At 39.1% G+C, this 21,117-nt stretch overlaps 1 protein-coding gene across 21 annotated transcripts in view; it reads left to right on the top strand.

The window, feature by feature from the left end:
* Positions 1 to 21,117, top strand: part of KMT2C (lysine methyltransferase 2C) — a 254,958-nt gene that overhangs the window by 176,783 nt on the left and 57,058 nt on the right. For 20 of the 21 annotated variants that reach the window (XM_024991270.2, XM_024991282.2, XM_024991266.2 and 17 more), the window contains 11 exons: positions 749 to 850; positions 1,142 to 1,246; positions 4,048 to 4,229; positions 4,482 to 4,646; positions 5,623 to 5,732; positions 6,271 to 6,336; positions 7,267 to 7,479; positions 13,417 to 13,545; positions 15,340 to 15,459; positions 18,039 to 18,169; positions 20,629 to 20,809. In XM_024991270.2, the coding sequence (XP_024847038.1) occupies positions 749 to 850; positions 1,142 to 1,246; positions 4,048 to 4,229; positions 4,482 to 4,646; positions 5,623 to 5,732; positions 6,271 to 6,336; positions 7,267 to 7,479; positions 13,417 to 13,545; positions 15,340 to 15,459; positions 18,039 to 18,169; positions 20,629 to 20,809 (1,504 nt within the window). The remainder of the gene's footprint in view (positions 1 to 748; positions 851 to 1,141; positions 1,247 to 4,047; positions 4,230 to 4,481; positions 4,647 to 5,622; positions 5,733 to 6,270; positions 6,337 to 7,266; positions 7,480 to 13,416; positions 13,546 to 15,339; positions 15,460 to 18,038; positions 18,170 to 20,628; positions 20,810 to 21,117) is intronic. The other variant, XM_024991275.2, reaches the window with a different exon arrangement.

The raw sequence follows: 21,117 nt of genomic DNA, 5'->3' as shown, positions 1-21,117 counted from the left end.
CCGGACTCACTGCCAAGGGCCTGGGTTCAGTCCCTTGTGGGGGAAATAAGATCTAGCAAGCCACGCAGCTTGGCCAAAACCCACCCTCTACCTACTAAAACAAAAAAACCTTTCTAGTAGCTACATCAAAAAATAAAAAGGAACAATGAAATGCTATTTTGGACATAATGAATCAAAAAGTATATATTAAAATATTAATTTTAATATATACTTTTTGATTCATTATGTCCAAAATAGCATCAGTATCAACATGTAATTTATAAAATGCACAAAATTATTTATGAGCTATATCTACATTTTTTGTTTGTTATTAAGTCTTTAAAATCTGATGTGTATTTTGTATTTATATCTTTATACATCTCAGTTTGGAGTGCACCGATTTCAGGCTTTAAGAGTCACTGAAATAGAATGATACATACATATGTGTGTGTGTTTGTGTATGTGTACACATAAATAATTCACTCTTTGTTTCTTGATTAGAATTTTTGGTTAATCAAGTCTTCCTAAAGACAGGTTTGTTTTCTCATTACTTCCTGATCTGTGAGACTTGTAGCTCTATAAAGAAACAATTAAGTGGGTAAAAAATGCCATACTTTATGTGTTTATATTATCTTGGCAGTAATAGTCTAATTTAGAATTGTTAGTGTCATCTCTGGCAAAAAAGTTGTATTTTAAATATGAATCTTCTTAAACTTTGCAGCCACGTGAGAAGTGTGACTTCACATTGTGTGTGTTGTGCTTCTTACAGGTGTCTGCTGCAGACGCTTCATCAAATAAGGATGAAGAGGAGAACTCCATGCACAACACCGTTGTGCTGTTTTCTAGTAGTGACAAGTTCACTTTGCATCAGGTTTGAACTAAATTATTTGTTCTCCACTTTTGCATTCCTCCTCGTCCATTTCTAATTCATCTCATTCGCACTGACATTGGTGTCATCTGATATTGGATCGGCCAAAAGGTTTGTTAGGTTTTTCCACAGCATCTTACGGGAAAACCCTAACAAATTTTTTGGCCAACTGATTATTTAGCTCTAGAGCTATATCAATGAAGAAGGTGATTTATACAGATTGTAAAATTAGCATGTTAGCATATTCTTAGTTTGGTCTTGGATTTAAAATATGTTACTGTTTCTTGATTTCAGGATATGTGTGTAGTTTGTGGCAGTTTTGGCCAAGGAGCAGAGGGAAGATTACTTGCCTGTTCTCAGTGTGGTCAGTGTTACCATCCATACTGTGTCAGTATTAAGGTAAATACACTTAAATATAAATGTTACGATTTGAACTGAGTAGTATTGTGCTAACTCCAGTTCTTATAATTAATCAATTATTGTTTGTTAGGATTATTATACATATGTGACAATATTTAAGTATATACTTGAAATATTGCCTTTAAAGTGTTACCTTAAGAAACTCCTTGAGGTAATTTGTGGTAATTGTCCTGCATTGCCTTGAAAAAGTATAAGAACAAATGTATACATTTAATATTAAAAGATACTTTATACTATTTTTTGGTAAGGCATGAAGTTGATTCATTCTATTGATCATAAAAGTTGACTACTAGAATATGTAGTAAAAACTCATTATTTCACCCTGCTCACTTTCCACTGTCACCAAACCCTTATTCATATGCAAAAGGACATTTTCTTTTACCTGGATCAGTGGGTTGATAGTTTTCATCAAATTTGGAGCACGTGTTTTGGTTCACCAACCTACTTTCCAACTTCCACCCTCCACTTCACAGCCTCACAAGTCCTTGAAAAGTTTATAATTGTCTGCTGCTTCTGTCATACACATCACATTATATTAACCCTTTTTTCTCCTAATTAGGATATGTTTTCCAGCCTTTTTTAACATCTAGTAATTTTCGATTGCACAAGGACATGGTGCATTGAGTTAGCATATTGTTGAAAGTCTGGATTTGGTTCCTTTAAAAAAGGGGTTGAGTTTTTGTTGTTGTGCAGGCAGTTGTTTGAACCTTTTGAAACTTCTTTTTAAGCTTTAAGTTGAGTCCACAGAGCCTTCACTCTGGGGTGGCTCGTCTCAAACGTTAAGAACTCTTTGTTGTTCAGTCACTATGTTGTGTCCAGCTCTTTGTGACCTCATGAACTGCAGCTCACCAGGCTTCCCAGTCCTTCATTATCTCCCAGAGTTTGCTCAAACTCAGGTCCATTGAGTTTGAGTGATGCTATCTAACCGTCTCATCCTCTGCTGTCCCCTTCTCCTTTTGCCTTCAATTTTTCCCAGCATCAGGGTCTTTTCCAGTGAGTCAGCTCTTTGCACCAGGTGGCTGAAATATTGGAGCTTCAGCTTCAGTGCTTCCAGTGAATATTCAGGGTTGATTTTCTTTAGGATTGACTGGTTTTTTATCTTTTTGCTGTTGAAGGGACTCTCAAGAATCTTCCTCCAGCACCACAGTTGGAAAGCATCAATTCTTTGGTGCTCGGCCTTCTTTATTGTCCAACTCTCACATCCGTACCTGACTACTGGAAAAACCATGCCTTTAATTATACGCACCTTTGTCAGCAATGTGATGTCTTTGCTTTTTAATATGCTGTCCAGGTTTGTCATAGCTTTCCTTCCCAGTAGCAAATGTCTTTTAATTTCACGTTGGTTATGACTCCATAAATGTTCACTGGAGACCTAAATAGTATAGTATGAGTTTAGTTTGTTTTTCGTGGAGTTTTTTATAGCAAGAAGAAAATAATGATTGATGATTTTCCATTAGTTTTTGTTGTTTGTTTTTTTACCTACTGTAGAAATATGATAGCACATTATTTCAGCGAGTACCTATTTTTCTGGGAAAGGCCCACCCCTTCTATACTCTGTTATTCTCTGTTCTGAGCTGGGCTGGAACTTTCTGGGTCTGTTGCTCAGTTCTCATCCTTAATATCTCTGGGCTGACGTCGGGTTCATTGCCTTCAGGATCCCATGCTTCCTTTTTCTTGGTGTATGCCCTCACTTCATGCCTCATATCGCTAAGTTCATTAGACAGAGTACTCAGGAGCTGAAGTTTGAGTCTTTGTATGTCTAAAAGGCTTTTCAGTTTAATTGCTGGTTTAGCTAGGTTAAGGATTGAAAAGTATTTTCCTGTAGAATTGAAAACTATTAGTCTATTTTAGGATCTGAAGTTAGAAAATCTGTGCTGTTTTGATAGTTGATCATTTATTTCACTTTTCTTTTCCTCCCATGTAGCTTCCTCATGGTCTGAACTTTTATTCTCTGTCTTGATCACTTGCTGTACTGTTATTACAGATTCTTTGTTGTCCTTTTTATACATAGTCTCTAACCTTATTAGATGTTTTTAGTTGGTTCCAGATTCTTAATATTACGTAATGTGGCTGCTTTGAGGAATTGAGGTTCTCAAACTTTTCTACTAAGTTAGACCCTTGAAGGAAAGGAGAATAGAGGAGTGAATGTGAACTTTAAAAGTCCTAGGTTCATAGCCTAAAATCCTCCAAAACCATGAAGTCACCTTGGGAATTCATGTTACACCTTAAGAGTTTTGCATTTTTAATGTTGATTTTAATATACAAGTCCTTACGTGATGTACACAACTTTAAGAATCATGAATTCATGAAATTTCGTAGGTTGAAACCGTATCCATACGTTTTCAAGTCCTATATTAAAAATCACGGGGGGGCTCCCTGGTGGTCCAGTGGCTAAAACTCCTCACTCCCAGTGCGGGCAGCCTGGTCAGGAAGCTTCAGTTTCACACGCAGCTGAAGGCTCACGTGCTGCAATAAAGATCCTGTCGCCGCCAAACACATAATAATAAACAGTTTGGGGATAATTTACTTGATTTCTTTAAAATCCATAAAATCCAGAGCACACGATAGTTACATAAACTGAGGCGCGAAAATGTCAGTTACTGTGTCCACTAGGCAGGCACGTGGCCACCCGGGCTTGGGCCACAGTGAGCGTTAGCGCTTGCCCCTCTCCTGCTCCTGGGCACGGGAGCACCGTGTCAGTTTGTAGGGTGTACTTGATCCTGTTTGTGTGAGGCGTGGATCAATGTATGAATCACACAGCTTGGTGGTTTCTTTTGCAGATCACTAAAGTGGTTCTGAGCAAGGGCTGGCGGTGCCTTGAGTGCACCGTGTGTGAGGCCTGTGGGAAGGCGACGGACCCAGGGCGGCTCCTGCTGTGCGACGACTGTGACATAAGTTACCACACCTACTGCCTCGACCCTCCCCTGCAAACCGTTCCCAAAGGAGGCTGGAAGTGCAAATGGTACCCTGGGACTTTGGTTTCCTCCTTAGACGTTTAGGTTCAGAACTGAGCCACATCATTGTAGTTTTCACAGATTAGCCACACCTGCTTAATTGTGTGGTGTGTGTTAATGATGACAGGTATCACTAATCAGCACGTATTTCCCATTTGCATTGAGTACCTCCCCTATTGTGTCCGTGTGTAGCTCTGTGAGTTTCAGCCACGCCGTGACTCGGGTAAGCAGGGCTGAGACCTGTGCGTGTCGGCTTCCAGGTGTGTGTGGTGCAGGCACTGTGGAGCCACGTCCGCAGGTCCGAGATGCGAGTGGCAGAACAACTACACCCAGTGCGCCCCCTGTGCGAGCCTGTCCTCCTGCCCCGTCTGCTGCCGGAACTACAGAGAGGAGGACCTGATTCTGCAGTGCAGACAGTGTGACAGGTGCTGTGCTCTCCTCTCTCCCCTCTTTTTTTTTGCAAGCTTCTCTCCCTTAAATATAGCAAAAGAAAATTGGAAAAGAAATTTTCTTCTATCTAAAATTTATGAAGTTAAGATCTTTCCTTTCCAGATTTTTTTAGTTGGCTAGAAACTTGTTTTCTTTTTTATATTCTCAATTCCAGGCTTAGCATGTTTCACTTGGCGTTTCCTGAGGGCTGATTTCGGGGGCCTGTTACTGTGCTGTGTTAGCAGTGCTCACATAGCGTTGGTCAGCATAGCATCTCGTCAGTGGCGTAGGATTCTCAGGACTCTGCCTACCAGTTCTTTGTTGTAAGGCAGAATGACAGCTTTCGTTTCCCACTGACCATTCACTTCCTTGAGCTCTATCCACCTCACAGGAGACATGTCGTCTGGAGCCTGTGTATGCTCCACCACGCACAGTCTTGTTCGTTCCTTTCTGCCTGCCCTCACCAGCTTCCTTTGTGGCGCAAACAGTAAAGAATCTGCCTGCAATGCAGGAGACCCAGGTTCAGTCCTTGGGGTGGGAAGATCCCCTGGAGAAGGGCATGGCCACCCACTCCACTACGCTTGCCCGGAGAATTCCATGGACAGAGAGGAGCCTGGCGGGCTACAGTCCGTGGGGTCGGAGAGAGTCAGATGTGACTGACTGACATTTTCACTTTGAGCCAATGTCCTGGCTGTCTGTGATAGATTACAAAGTGATTGTCCGATCCTCCTCAAATGAAGTGCTTCCGCTTATTTCCTGGTACTTGTTCCCATTCCTTTTTTCTTTTCAGCTCTGATGGATTTTCTGGGCCAGCAGGGGTGGTTAGGAGGGAGAGAAATGGGGGCTGGATGGAAGGAGCATGTGAGACTTAGGGGCTTCATGATTGTAGGCTGTTAGCTAATGTTGCAGTTTTTAAAAAGAAACCATCCTTAGTGTATTCTTTTTTCAAAACTACGAATGTGGTCTTTCTAGGTGGATGCATGCAGTTTGTCAGAACTTCAGTACTGAAGAGGAAGTGGAGAATGTAGCAGACATTGGTTTCGATTGTAGCCTGTGCAGACCCTATATGCCTACATCAAATGGTAAGAGGTGATCTGAGTGGTGAGTCCGCTGTCCCGTACAGCTCGCCTGTGCTTGTCGTCCTGAACCAGCGAGTGGGCTCAACGCTGCTCCTTTTTCTCTTTTTGTGAAGCTGTTATTTGGAAAGCGTTTTATGAAAAATAAGTTACTTTTTGTTTTAAATTAACTCTTATTACCTCAAGTTAATATATTAAAACAATCTACTTACATAAAGGAAGTAAATTAAGAATATATTTTAGCTCTAAGATGTAAGCGTAGCTTTCAAGACTCATAATTTTGTAATTATTAAGCATATGTAGAAATCCAGTACATCGATCCTTTTTTTTTAGCATCAATTCTTTATCGTTTTTCTTCTACGTAGTATTTCCTCCACTGTTTCTCCTTGTTCTGTTGTTTTCAAGACAGCTTTTAAGTCTGCTTAGTATTCAAGCATTTATTTCACTAAAATGGGTGCAGCAGTAGAAACTTTAGCCATATGTAAATCTTTAAATACATTTTAAATTTTTTGAAAAAATTATGAGTTTTTTTTTTTAATTTCAGTGCCTTCCTCAGACTGCTGTGAATCTTCACTTGTAGCACAAATTGTCACAAAAGTGAAAGAACTAGGTAAAATCTGAAATGCTTTCCTTGACTGCAAAGAAACACTTGATTTTTATGTAATTGACTTGTTACACGACTCCTGCCTTAATCACTCTCAGTGTAAAGTCCCTAATGTTGATAATCATTTCTCTAATAATATACAAAATGCCTGTCTTTTCCAGCTTTAGTGTGACAGTATTCCTACAAATCTCAGCAAATTGGCAGTGAAAATAACCACTTTTGAAGTAACTGCTAACTACATACTTGCTTTGATTTCATTGATGTATTGTGTTAGTTAAACAATGAAACTTAGTTAGCAAACAGAGATCTCTTCAGAACTTCTTCTTCTTCTGTAATAGGTCAGCCTAGAATAGTGATTAACAGGATTCTTAAACTGTCATTCTTTTGCATAGTTCTGTTTGATTTCATTTGATACAAAAACATTTGGATAGCACAGAAATTGTTCTAATGAGCAGCAACTTTGTACACTTCAAATTTTGTAGGATTTCTGGTTATTTACTACCTCTCCTTGTAGGTGATTATACTGATACTTTGATTTCCAAATGGGCTTCTGGAGTATTCTTATTTCTCTTGTGTAAATTCATCCTCACCTTTTACACTGAAAGGCTACTCTAGGAAAAAACTCATACTTGAGTGGCTGAAGCACTGCTTTTTAGCTTCAGTGCTTGCTTTTTAAGTTCCTGTATTGATACATGAAGATAGAAATGCCAGGAAGACCATTTTTTAAAAAAAAATTTACAAGATGTCTGTCTATAATTCAAAGAAGTTTGGCCAACTATTACTTTTAATTGAATACTTCTAATTGTGCGTTTCATAGGTAATGTGTTTATAGAAGTCACGTTACCTTGACATGGGCCTTATTGGAAAGTAATCAACTTAACAGTCAAAATTAAGAGGAGAATTTCAATTTGTTTCCTTGGGATATTGTAATTTTAGATCCACCCAAGACCTACACCCAGGATGGTGTGTGTTTAACGGAATCAGGGATGACTCAGTTACAGAGCCTCACGGTTACCGTTCCAAGAAGAAAACGGTCAAAACCAAAGTTGAAGTTGAAGATCATAAATCAGAATAGTGTGGCTGTCCTTCAGACCCCTCCAGACATCCAGTCAGAGCATTCCAGGGACGGCGAAATGGACGATAGTCGAGGTAATACTTAACATATTTTCCATGGAATACATTTGCAGAAAACTAAAAGAGCTTTTAAGGGATGTGATTTACCCAAGGGTAGATCCTTCTGGGGGCTTCCCAGGTGGCTCAGTGGTAAAGAATCTGTTTGCTAGTGCAGGAGATAGAGGTTCGATCCCTCCGTCCAAAAGATTCCCTGGGGGAGGAAATGGCTGCTCACTCCAGTGTTCTTGCCTGGGAGATCCCATGGACAGAGGAGCCTGGTGGGATACAGTTTGTGGGTTTGCAGAGAGTCAGACAGAACTTATCCACTAAAGAGCACAAAATTCTGCTGACTTAGAGGATAACCCTTGGTGTGACCCTGTCTTAAGAGAGTGGTCGTCTTGCATCTTGCCTTTTTGGGTTCTCTTCCTTTCGTGTATCCTTATAGAATCAACTTAGAGGAATTTCCAGGAGCATTGTATGTTTGAAGATCACAAATCTGAAAATACAGGATTTGCTAGATGGCAGTGAAAGCCTCCTCAGATGGCTGTGAGCTTAGATGCCATGGCTAAGTTGAAGCAGAACCCATCCATGTATTCTAGAAATGAAAAACCACCATTTTTTCAAGTGTAAGCTTACATTCACGATGGTTATCATAAAACATCTGTTTGTAAACATTTTCTTGGTTAAAATACATATTTTTTTTTTAGCTGAATTCTTGTGATGAAAAAGTAACTTTGAGTGAAAGTTGCTCGTGTCCGACTCTTTGCAACCCGATGACTGTATAGTCCGTGGAATTCTCCAGGTCAGAATACTGGAGTGGGTAGCCTTTCCCTTCTCCAGGGGATCTTCCCAACCCAAGGATCGAACCCAGGACTCCCACGTTGCAGGCAGATTCTTTACCAGCTGAACCATCAGGGAAGCCCATTAAATTCAATATGAGGTTTGTGCTTATCTCTGAAGAAGCTCACCATTGGCTTGTTTATCTGTAGAGAGTGGTTGTTTCTTTTCAGGTGATTCAAAAATAAAGAATTACTTTCGTTGCATCACATCTCATCATTTACCAGTACTTAGTGAATGCCTGCCGTTCACCAGATGTTGGAAGTTCTGTCAGTGAACAAAGCAGATAAACTTCTCTGCTCATGAAACTTTCATTTTAATATTAGAAAAAAAGGATCATTAAAAATATATGACAGCATAAGTTGATAAAAATGTGTTTGGCAAGTGCTGTTGAGAGGAATTGGGAATGCAGACAGTGGGGTGAGGGCTCAGATGACCTGACCTGCTCTTACCTGAGAGAAGAGGCGGCGTGAATGCCAGTGCATAGACCCTGGGTGGGGCGCGCCAGCATGTGTGCTGTGTGTCCAGCAGGGTGAGCAGAAGGGCACAGGGCAGCGATGAGAGCAGAGGTGTAAAGAGAGGGGGGCGACTCGGGAGTTCCCCTAGGACCGCAGAGCGTTGCCTGAGGATTCACTGTAAATGGGAGGGGAGTTGTTGGAGGCTTCTGGTGAGAAGGGAGGCGTGAGCTTATTTAGATTTTTAAAAGAGCACTCTGCTGCAGTGTAAACAGTTTGAAGCACAAGAGCTGTGGCAAGTGGTTCAGGCAGGAGGCTGTTACAGTTGTCAGATGAGAGATTCTCGTGGCTTACAGTGGGTCTGTGTGTGCCCCTGTTTATCCTGATACTTCTTACGCAGTAGTGTGGTTTTGGGTCTGTGTGGTTGGGAGAAAAGCGTTCTGATGTTTCTGTGTAAGATCCCCCCTCAAGACCTGCGCCCAGGATGTCCCTTTCCATGTACTGTGGAACAGAAGTGCATTTTGAAGTTTTAAGTGGGTGGGGCTTGTAAAGAAGTAGTCTGTGTTTCTGGGATGAATTGACCCGATGTCCGTCACCCAGAGTATGGTGAAAAACTGTCACTTCTGAGGCCGTTAGAAAATTCCTGAAAAGTGATTTCATAGTCCTAACTTAAATCTGATGCATTTCACAAAATTTGAGAGGTTTCTTGATAGTACACATTAATTCCCAAAGTATGAGATTATAAAGCCTCTTAAAAACAAAGCATTAATAAAAAGACTGTACGGCTTTCCCAATGACTACTGTTCTGGGAAACAGTGCTGTGAGAAATGGTGGATATTTCTGCACTTGCACAGTTTCCGAATTGAGGCTGCCAGCAGAGACATCCCCTTAGAAGTAATACCGTGCATCATATCATACACGTAAAACAAAGTCCACATGGACTTGTAATGCTTCTGAAATATGGCAGCAATACCCATCTTTGTGCGGTTAATTTTTAACTCTACTGATGAGTGTTTCTTGAGGGAAATAAGTCATAAACAATCACCTTAGCATATCAGAAACAAACTCCTTGTCCAGTAAAAGCGGGCTTCTTTGTAATTCACCTACTGAAATCGGAGTACCCTGTTAATACAAACTGCCCCCCGCCCCCAGTCTACAGAGTCTGTGTCTCAAGAGTGGGATCACAATGCTTCCCTCTCGGTTGCTGCCCCGGGGGAGCCCCCTCACAACATGGTGGGGGCGTCGGGAAGCACTCAGTCTCTGGCAGGGAGGGTCAGAGTAGGTTCAGAGGGGCCAGAGCAGACGAGAGAAAGCAGCTGGGTGGGTACGTTTGCGATTTGTTAATGCTCATTCCCTCGACTCTTTAAATTTTGTTTTTTGGACAAGTGGTATATTCACGTTTTGAAAACAAGAATAAGAGTGTTCCTCTTTTCCGTGTCTGGCCGGTTCACTTCTCCAGCAACGGCCATTTTGTGTGTCCTTGTGGCCGTGTTTTAATTCATGTCCAAGCTCTCAGGGTATGCATTTTTTTGGTCTTAATGTTCTTTTCCTTGCCTTTACACCATTTTTCATTTCATATTCCTTTGTATGGCTGTAAGTAACTCAGTTCCCATTTTGAGAGGCCTCTAGGGTTTTTTTGTTTCTTTGGGTTTTTTTTTTTTTTTCCCTTTCTTTTTTCCAGTCTACTCTGAGGGGCTTGAGGTTTCGTATATTTCTCTTTCTCGTTTGGTGGACATGTCTTCTTGAGAAACTTCAGAGTTTCTAGAGAGTGCATGGAAGGCAAATTTGAGAGGTTATGTATTTCTGAAAATGTACCCACCCTCCTGACCGTTTCCAGGTTGGAATTCAGTTTTCCTTCAGCATTTTGAAGTCATTGATCCAGCATCTTTTAGTTTCTACTGTTTAGGGAACTTGGTATGGTCCGTGTTGTCTCTGGATTCTGTTTGGATCTTAGGACATTGCTTGTCCGCGGTGTTCTGAAATTTCATGAAGGTGCGTCTGTTTCATTCTCTTAAGTTTCCCTTTCTTTGCTTGGGCACTGAGTGGCCCCTCATCCCGCACCCCTCAACGTTAGGAAACACTCTGGAAACCCCTGATGCTCCTCCCCTTGGTGCCTCACCTACTCAGCCCAAGCGCCCTGTCTTTTCTCTCTTCCTTTCCAGCTCAGGTCTTTGCATTTTAGTCTAAAGTAAATTTTCTTATTTTAGCTTTCTATCCCTTACTGATTTTCATTTTTCTTTTGTTCTTAAATACCATGCATTAATTTCCAAGAGCTTTCTTCCTTTGAATGCTCCTTTGCATAGCATCCTGTTCTTGCTTCTCCTGTGTTTTATCTTACGTTAAAGTTTTTTATATATATTTTCTTTTTCCCACATAGTCTTTCAATTCCTAGTTGCTTTTTGTGGTCTCAGGTCTCTGTCTTTCATTAGTAAGTCTTGGTTGTCCTTGTGTGATTAAAAGTGAAGGCTAAAAGTGGTGATTGGATAAACAAATAGTTTTTTGAAAACAATGAGGGGTTAAGGCCTTGATGGAAAGCCTCAGGCTGTGGGTGGTGTGTTGACGGAGCTTGTGTGCCCTCAGCTTCCTGCTGGGAGAATCCCCCAGTGCCAGCGCCTTTAGGCCTTTCCCTGGGGCTGGTTCGGTTTCCCAGGAGGACCTCCTGTCTCCTCTTGGGGCGTAGAGGCTTAGCTTCTGACCTTCTGGGAGTTTAGTGGGGAAGGACCCCCAGATGAGAGTGCCAGCATTTAACCTGCCTGGAGTCGCTTAATCCTGTTTTAGAACATCACCCCAGTGTGCAGTTTGAGTCCCAGGAGTCCCAAACCCTGTGGGTGCGCTTGGCGGCCTCCCAGCGTGTGGGGTTGGGACGGTCATAGGGATTGCGGCTCCTGTAGTTAATGAAGTTCTGTGTTTTAGCTTCCTGCTACCCATTTCCAAAGGTGCCTGCTTCTGCCAGTTCCTCACTCTTTTGAAGATTGTGATATAAGCTGGATTTTTTTTTTTAGTTCCTTCCACGTTTAAATGAGAATTTGCGATTAACTCAGTTGTCTTTCATCTTTCGGCTTTCTCCTTCCAAAGTTATGGCTTTTCTTCTTTCCTGTTTTCTCTCTCTCTCTAAGTTTGTTTTTTTTAAATAAGTTGCTTTGCTCTGTGTAGGGTTTCGGGAGAGTGAAGTTAGATTTTTAGTCTACCATCTAACCCTAAATTCCTTCTCATATATATTTCAGTGGGTTTATTTTAAGGTAAGTAATTACACTGTTTTGTTTTCTTTGGTGTTTGCTAAGTTTCAGTAAATAAATTTTCATGGTTTAATTTTAGCTATTGAAAGCAATTATCAGAATAATTATAGAATTGACCTCGAACATTGACCTAATATTAATACTACTGAAAAAAAAAAAGCACAGTGCTAATGGTATTATAGAAATGTTATGCATAATACTTACAATATTGAAGAACAGTGTTAACAATTTATTCTTAAATGTATTTGATAACTTTTCCCCCCTGCAGCACAGCATAAAGCATAATTTGAAAAGCTTTGATTACCATGGTTTTAAAAGTGTTCTCTTATGCATTAATTGCATTGATTACATCATTCTGTGAGAAAATTATTGAACACCTGTTACATACCATGCTAAGGATGCAGCTGTTAATAAGAATCTTGATAGCTGTTTTTAAGAAGAATATAGTCTAGCAAGGAAATGGACATTAAGAGAACCAATTCAAATGACGCATAATGTTAATGTACAGGAACATGTAACTGTGGGGATTCTCCAGGAGATAAATTCTCCGAGACGGGGGATAGGGGCAGGCAGAGGGGAGGGCTTGATGAGCACAGGGAACTGAGTGTGAGTTGGTGGGGGGGCAGTGAGGCTGTGGCGCTCACAGGACACATCACCTGGGCCTTACAGTTTGAATCTCATTCTCAGGCTACTGGGAAGACATTAAGGGGTTCTTAAGCAGAAAATTGATAGGTATTTATAGAAAGATCATTTAGGCTGCAGTTTAAAGAACCGATTAGGGAGGAAGGTAAGCTTGGAAGCAAGGAGAGGGATAGGAGGGGAGGGAATGGCAGTAAGTTGAGATTGGACTGAGATGACAGTCGAGAAAAGTAAAACGCCTTTGAGAGATACTGAGGAGCCTTGATGGCATGAAAAAAGAAATGAGGCATTGTCAAGACTGTCTCCCAGGAGTCTGGCTTCTGCAGGGTACATTTCTTTGCTCTTTAATGACAGGCAAATCCCGAGGAAGGGAGGAAGTTCATTTCAAATTAGTAGTTCAATTTTGTATGTAGAGTTTCCAGTAACTGGGTAATATCTAATTACAGATTAGTTGCAACTCAGGAGAGTTCTAGGCTAGAGAGACAGCCTTCGGGTCCTGGACCTGAAGACATAATTAATAGCAAGGAGTGATAGGTTAAGTGCAGATTGATTTATAATTGTCCTTCCAAGCATCCTCTCTGTTCCCCTTCCTTGAGCCTCGTGTTGCGTTTCCTGAGAAGGGTGCACTGAGGAGCAAGACTTCTCCAGCCGTCGGGGGCCTTTTCCGTCTCTTTCTGTACTCTCCCTGTCAGGTGGGATGCACGATTAGAGTGGCTCAGCAGCCACTTTGCTTTGTCTTTCCTCTTACATAGGAGCTATACATTCGGCAGTTTTTCAGTTCTGTCTGTACATTTACTTTTTTCCAGAAGGAGAACTCATGGACTGTGATGGAAAATCAGAATCTAGTCCTGAACGAGAAGCTGTGGATGATGAAGCTAAGGGGGCTGAAGGAACGGAGGGCGTGAAAAAGAGAAAACGGAAACCGTACCGACCAGGTAGAGCGCCTTAGCTGGGCATTTCAGTTACAATCAAAACTTACTTAATTTAAGAAAAATATAATAGGGCTTCAGTTATAATGAAATGATCAGGATGAAATATAACTCCTTAACAACTCTAAAACTTGTATGTATAGATGACAGAACTAAACAGTTGAAATAAACTTTGTAGGTGATAAATGTCTTAGTGTGGGTATGTGACTGACTCACAATAAAACATATGTTTTCCCTTGATGTGTACCTCTGTCAATTCTTTCATGATTTAGCATTCACTTTCTAATATTTTTGTTTTTTAAATTTACTGCATTTTTTGTGCAGGAGTACCAACCAGTAAGTGTACAATATGAAGATGATATGACAGAGTTCTTATGTTTCCTAGAATTTATAGTTTGGTTAATAATGTGACTGTTAAGAACTCTTATTTCCTCTCTGCCTCAGGGGAGGGGAGAGAAAAGCTGTCTTATTTGTCAAACTTTTTTTGCCTTAATGGAAAAAAAAGTATTGACATATTCATAATACAGAATTTCTAGGCTCTTTTTAGGCAGTTTGCTTATGAAAATTTTTGCATTTTTTAAGCAAAAATTTTTAAAGTGTATTTTTTAATTGGAGTATAATTGCTTTACAAGGTTATGTTAGTTTCTGCTGTACAACAGTCTGAATCAGCTGTAAGTACACATTTATCCCCTCCCTCTGGAACCTCGATCCCACCCACTCTGCTGTGAGGTATATTGAATCAGTCCAGTCTTTATTCTTCTGATTGCTTCTGTTGTATTGATAAGAATGATCTAAATACCTTTTGATGTGTAAGGAAAAACTTTGTGTTTGTTTTCCACTAGATTTTCCTTCCAGATGGGCCACATCTGTAATTAATGCCTAGATGAGTTTCATTCAATCATTGTATGAAAATAATTTCATTTCTTTGTCATTATGAGGCTTATAAGGCACTTACTTTTTTTAGACATGTCTGAATTCCTTCCAGGAACTTAAGAGTTAAACGTTCAGGGTTTTTTTTGTTTGTTTTTTTCCTTATCTGCCTTACATGGAAGTAAGTCATCCGTGTCAGGGACCCGTGTGAGGGGCCCATTAGGTCACAAAGTATATTGTCAGTGATAAAAGCTGTCAGTGCTGCTGTATGTTAGGCACTAGTCTCAGCACTTTATGTGTGTTCGCTTACTTAGTGCTTATAACCTGCGTGTAGGAGATGCTGTACATTATCCCCGTTTTACCAGTGAGGGAACTGAGGCAGTGGAAAGGTAAATAACTTGCCCAAAGTCTGCCAGTAACCAGAATGGCACCATTCGGTGCCAGGTTCCGTGCCCTCACTGGAGCTGCGTGCGTCTCATGTCTTGACTTTACTAGGGGCACCTGGACACACTTCCCCAGAAGCCGTGCTGGCTTTCTTTGGGATCACCTAGTTTAGTTTGTATCTTGTGTCTGCTCTCCCTCAACTAACGTACAAATAATTTGAATGGTCTGTGAGTTACTGACATTAAGGAAACAAGCATAATACACTATAATGTTTACTCTGACATTGTTTAGAAGAAGTACATGCAGTCTTCTGTATTTCAATGAATTCTTTATTCCTGTTTGGTTAGTAATAAGATAACAATAACTTTGACGTCTTATTTCCAAACTCTTTTATTTTGCATTAAAATGAGATTATTGATTTAAATTAGCCCATTTGAATTTGAGATATTCCTCACTTGTGAGACTAAACATTTTCATCCTGCTTCTGGAGGAAATACAGGGAGAAGTTAGTTATTTACAGGATTCCCCAATTTCTGTTTTGGATAGGTATTGGTGGATTTATGGTACGACAAAGAAGTCGAACTGGGCAAGGAAAAACCAAAAGATCTGTAATCAGAAAGGATTCCTCAGGCTCCATTTCCGAGCAGTTACCCAGCAGAGATGATGGTATGGTCCTGATTTTGATTGATTTTACTGTCTTGTCTTGATGTTCCCATTGAAAACAACTATTGGAAGTAATGCCACGGCCACCACCTTACTGCTGCTCAGCGATCTGTAAGGTGCCTGTGCAGTTCATATCTGCAGTGTAGTAGGTTTGATAAGAAAATTATTTAAACCCAGTAGATTATGTTGCTTTGAGATTTTTAACAAGTGTTTCTGTTGTATTTTTTCCCTCTGTTAAATATAAGCAGTTTAGGGACTTGATCACAGAAACACATCTGGCACTTTCTGGTCATCTCACAGTAGGCCATTCTTTGCCTGCCTTAGGTACTTGGTATAAAATGTAAAATCGGAAACTTTGTAGACCATGTATCTGAAAGTGACAGGGTACCCCAATAATTTATAACAAAATTGTATGCTGTTTTAGAAATGTATCTTCCAATTAATATTGTGTCATCTTTTCTTAGAGTTTCAAAGAAAGTTAAGTCATTGCTAAAGCCATAGCTTAAGAATTGGTTCTAATGAAGACTTTGTGATCCATATGGTCTTGATCTGTACGTTTTCTGTATTTTAAATATTGTATATAGAATGTAAAGAAAAATGATATGTTTTTATTATGTTTTTTGAATAAAGTTTTTTCCATTACATTGTGGTAGGCTTTTGGCCTGTGAATTAATTTTTTTTTAATTGCTGTACATTTTTAAGAGGAAGCACTGTAATGGTTTTAAAGAAGTTTCTGATATTACTTAATGTGACTATAATAATGCCCCAATTAAGTGTGATACATTCTGTGAAACTATTTTTTGTATTTTCCATGTTTGTCTCTATTGTCTTCTAAGTAACTTTAGTTTCATCATTTAGTGTTTTTCTTCATTTGTCATCCGTTGAGTTTTTAATCGATTGTGCATATTTTCCTTTTCATGACTACTTTTTAGATATTTTAAGACTGTAGTTTCTTCGTACAACTTACTTCTTCTAGTTGCACTTGATCTAGAGTCAAGTATTTTCAAACCTTCGCGCGTCACATTCTACACTGTCTCTCCTGTGCCCTGCTGCCTGCTGCCTCATTTGATGGTGTTTGTTGTGTGAGATACACATACATATATATAAACAACAACAAACTTTTTTTAACTGTGAGCTCATATTCTGTAGAGCAGTCTCTGAAGTTTTTGAGAACTGAATTAAAGATTGGTTCCTTCAGAAAACATTTGCATTTGTCGCTGCCAGGAACATGAGGTACTACTACTCCAGGACTTCTTTAAGCTAAGTATTTAGCTTAAAGGTTTTTGGTCCACCTGTGTTACGTAAATGCCGGTTTTTTACACATCAGGGCTGTATTGAGTTTATGAACTCTTAGGGAAGATGTTCATTTGTTTTGCCTTTCTCTTCAGCACCATACTATTCAGTGGCAGTTTTCTTTGCCGTTGGGGTGGGGGTGGTGGTGAGTGATGAGAGGAGGACTGGGGTAGGGGAGGGTGTGCTCCGTGCTCACCCAGCCCTGGGCGTGGAGCCCTGGGTCCCTCCTTTGTAGCAGGCACCCTTGGTTGGTCTCGCCACCTTGGGAAGAGGCTGCAGGCTTTGTCTTCTGTACCCCATTCCTCATAGCGCTCTGAAGACTGGAGTTCAAGGTCACTAGGTTTTAGCAGCATTTCAGAGAGCTTTATTTCATTCTTTGCTTATTTTTGTGGTTCCTGTTTGACCTTAATTTTTGGTCTTAGAGAATTGTATATTTTCTGGTTAGATCACTGGTAGATTAAAAAAAAATTGGTTTAAAATGTGTTTCTCCACTATATTGAGTACTTTTTATTCAACCTATGTAGTCTGGCAACACAAGTGCCCACATTGATTTTCAGAAGGCATGTATGTGTCTTTTGCTTAAAGTATCTGAGAGTATCATTTGATTCCTTGCTCACCTGCTGTAAGTGGTATTCTTGTTTATTAGGCCAACATTTCAGATTTTTGCATTTCTTTTATTTTAAATTTGAGCATTCATAACGTTTTTATGACCAGATTCACAGATAGTCATACATTATCACAGTATGTATGTACTACAGATACCTAGTTTGCAATAAATCCCCAAACCTAGAATTGCTGGATTGAGGGATACACATTTTTTAAAAGACTTTTGCGGGATAGTTCCAATAAACTCTACCTAGAGGTTGGACCTGCTAAATTCCTTTTAGTTGTTTGTGAGTAGCCATTTCTCTATACTCATTAGCATTGAGTATGTGTTTTTTTTTTTACCTTTAACAAGATGTCACCATTTACATAAAAACAAATTTCTGCTTTGTAAGAAAATACTCATTAAGACACAATAGGAAGCATGCTGGTACTAAGTAGACATGAAATGAATTTTTATGATATTTAAAATTAACAGATCTTTTTGTGAAAAATTTTTGTCAAGTCATTATGTATATATTTAGACAGCTGTATGTCAGTTATATCTCAATAAAACTGAAAGAATAAAGACAAAACTTGTCTGTGTGTATGTTGGTAAGTTAGTTATCATTTATTATTAGTTATTTTGGTGGGTTTATCTGAAAATTTTAAATACCACATATTTATAAGTGTGATTGTTGTTTCAGGCTGGAGTGAGCAGTTACCAGATACCTTAGTTGATGAATCTATTTCTGTTAATGAAAACACTGAAAAAATAAAGAAGAGATACCGAAAAAGGAAAAATAAGCTGGAAGAAATTTTCCCTGTCTATTTACAAGTAATATTTTGCTTTATATTATGTATTTGTCAATAAACATGAAGTGATGTCTTGAGTTTTGAAAAATAGTTTTATTGTTTTTGTCATCCCAAATGCTATTTTTACCTCCTTAGGGGCACTTAAAAATTACGTTCATCTTTTTTGTGCTTCGATACTTTTCACAGAGTTCTTTTTTAATCCCAGTTTTTCACTTCTAAATTTCAGAAGACGTATTTGGCTGGGAAAGGCTCATTCTTGCAAACCAGGCACACCATTGTGCTCTGCAGACCCACTTCTGGTGGACTCCTTTTGCCAGCACTGGTTATAGTGATTATGTTCACTGAATGAAGATGGTTTTTTGGCAGCCAGAATTACAGCTTCAATAACACTTATCACTTTTAGGGGCTTCCCAGGTGGTAATAGTGGTAAAGAACCCACTTACCAATGCAGGAGACAAAAGACACTTGGGTTTGATCCCTGGGTCAGGAAGATCCCCCGGAGGAGGGCATGGCAACCCACTTCAGTATTCTTGCCTGGAGAATCCCATGGACAGAGGAGCCTGGTGGGCTACAGTCCATAGGGTTACAAAGAGTCAGACGTGACTGACGTAACTTGGCACGCTTGCACCCATTCATTCTAGAAGTATGAAAACTGATCATTCCATACTTTCACAAAAGAGCCTTTAAAAATAGTGGATTGGATTTCCTGATTACTGCTGTAGTCGTAATCTTAATCTAGATTCTGTCTTCTGGTGAACAGGTGTAATGCCCCTAGTGTTCATCAGTAATTTACACATTTTTGATATGAAGGAAACTTGTAATGAATGGTAATGTTACTTGGACATCTTGTGATAGCAATTGTAATTTTTTTCACAGCTTTTTGGAGTAGAGTGGGAAATATAGTGACTAGTGATGAAAATCCACGAGGAATTGATAAACAGTTTTTTTCTAGTTTTTCTTTATTAATTACAGCAGTGTCAAGATAAGGTATAAATAATTGTGTAATCTACCCAGTAGAAATAGTTTTGTGGTCTTTAGTTAATACCAGATGGTTGATAAATACCACTAAATTCATCATGAGCCATACAAAGAAACATTTTTTGCTAATGGTGTTCTCAGATCTCTCAGATTCATACTGAAGGCATTAAGTAAATAATCTATAAAGTTCCAAGATGCTTTCTACTATTCAGCATTTTTCTTAGTGATACCAGCGTTGCTGGTGTAAGAAGCCAGTCCATCTCCTGCCCAGTGCTATCTTTGTGGGTTTTCAGATTTCACAGACCATCCTCCCCTGTCCCTTTTCACAAGTTAACTGCTTGGCATTTCTCCTTTGAGAACTTTTTAAATAATTTATTTTTGCACAATCTTAATAGTCTTGGTTTGTATTTTATGTTTTGCTGGACATATCATTCAAATTGCTTTCTTTTAAAACTGTACTGTATTTTAGAGCTTTATTTTTGACAGCATAGTCCTACATCCTTTTTAAAAATTTATGTATTTTACAGTATGGATGTTTATAATTTAGTCATATGCTTTCTGACAGACATTGAGGCTGTTTTCATTTTGGAGGGATATAACAAAATGATGCAGTGAACCTCTTTTGTTTATGTATCTTTGGCAAGATTAAATGTGGGTAGTTACTGCAAAATTGCCCTCCCCTTTCCAGACAGACCACATTATAGAAAATAGAATTTTGGAATAGAAGTAGGTGAAGGGGGTCCCCAGCGCTTCCTGTTGTTCTCCTTATTGATGCTGGAGAAGTTGGGGAGAGATCCTGGAGTTGCAAGGAGGCCAGGCTTGAAACAGTGGTCTCTACAATAAAGTATATTGAAATGGAGTAAAGTCAGCGTGAGTAACTGAATAAAACGCCAAGGCTTTTAATGGTGGTAAATTTTGTACACATAGTTTGTTTAAAATGACTGTAAAAACCTTCTTTGAGATTTATAGTGTGTGAAGTCTTTATAATGTGGTTATACGCATCAGTAGGAGATTGCTAAATCTATCTGTGAAGTATACAAATATTAAAGTTGTAGATCAAACCCTTGAGCTAGCCTCTATAGATCATCTACAAATGTTAGTAATATTCATGAAGTTTTAGTTTTTCTTATAATATGAATTAAGGTGCCATACATAGTATTATAAATTTATCCATTTTTAAGTTTCACTGTAGTCTAACTTGGGATTATGAAATTACTGCGGTTGCTAGAAACATTTGACAGAATTGGGTAGTTTTATTTGGTTAATTTTACTTGATTCTATTTTAAAAAAACAAAAAAGCTTATTTTTAAAAAGGGGATTTGCATAAAATAATTGACAGGCTATCTCTATTGTTTACATATTCCTATATTCAATTCTTAAATTGTTAAATACTAAGCTTTTCTGTTATTTCTGCCTTCTTATCAAAATGACAGTTATCTGTATTCTCATTTTAGAATTTTATATCTGAGTCAGTCGTTTCCACGTGTGCTTCTCTTTGTCTAGGAAGCTTTCTTTGGAAAAGATCTTCTAGATACAACAAGACAAAACAAACTAAGTTTGGATAATCTATCAGAAGACACAACCCAGCTATCTTATAAAACAAACACGAACACCACTTTCTTGGATCCTTCCTTAGACCCGCTACTTAGTTCATCCTCAATGCCAGCAAAACCTGGAGCTCACGGTATGTAGAGGAAACGACAAGATTGTTTTTTATCACATTACATTCATCTTCCTTTTAGTCAGACCTTTGAAATGCTTATAAAACTTACCTTTATTGAAATAAAACTTGCATTCAGTAAATGCAACTATTTTTTAAGTCGACCAGGTCTGTATGATTTAGCAAATAAATTCATCTTTGTTACTACAATGAAATCAACTCTTGCAAGTTGTAAAGGAAAATGCTTGGTTTATTGTTGACTGAGGGCGACATATGGGAGTATAATGAGGCCATGATTGGTGAGTTACAGTAATCTTCAACTTAAGATGTTT

Source organism: Bos taurus, chromosome 4, assembly GCF_002263795.3.
Source record: "Bos taurus isolate L1 Dominette 01449 registration number 42190680 breed Hereford chromosome 4, ARS-UCD2.0, whole genome shotgun sequence".
Taxonomy (NCBI): Eukaryota; Metazoa; Chordata; class Mammalia; order Artiodactyla; family Bovidae; genus Bos; species Bos taurus.
This window is presented reverse-complemented; position numbering and strand designations above follow the sequence as displayed.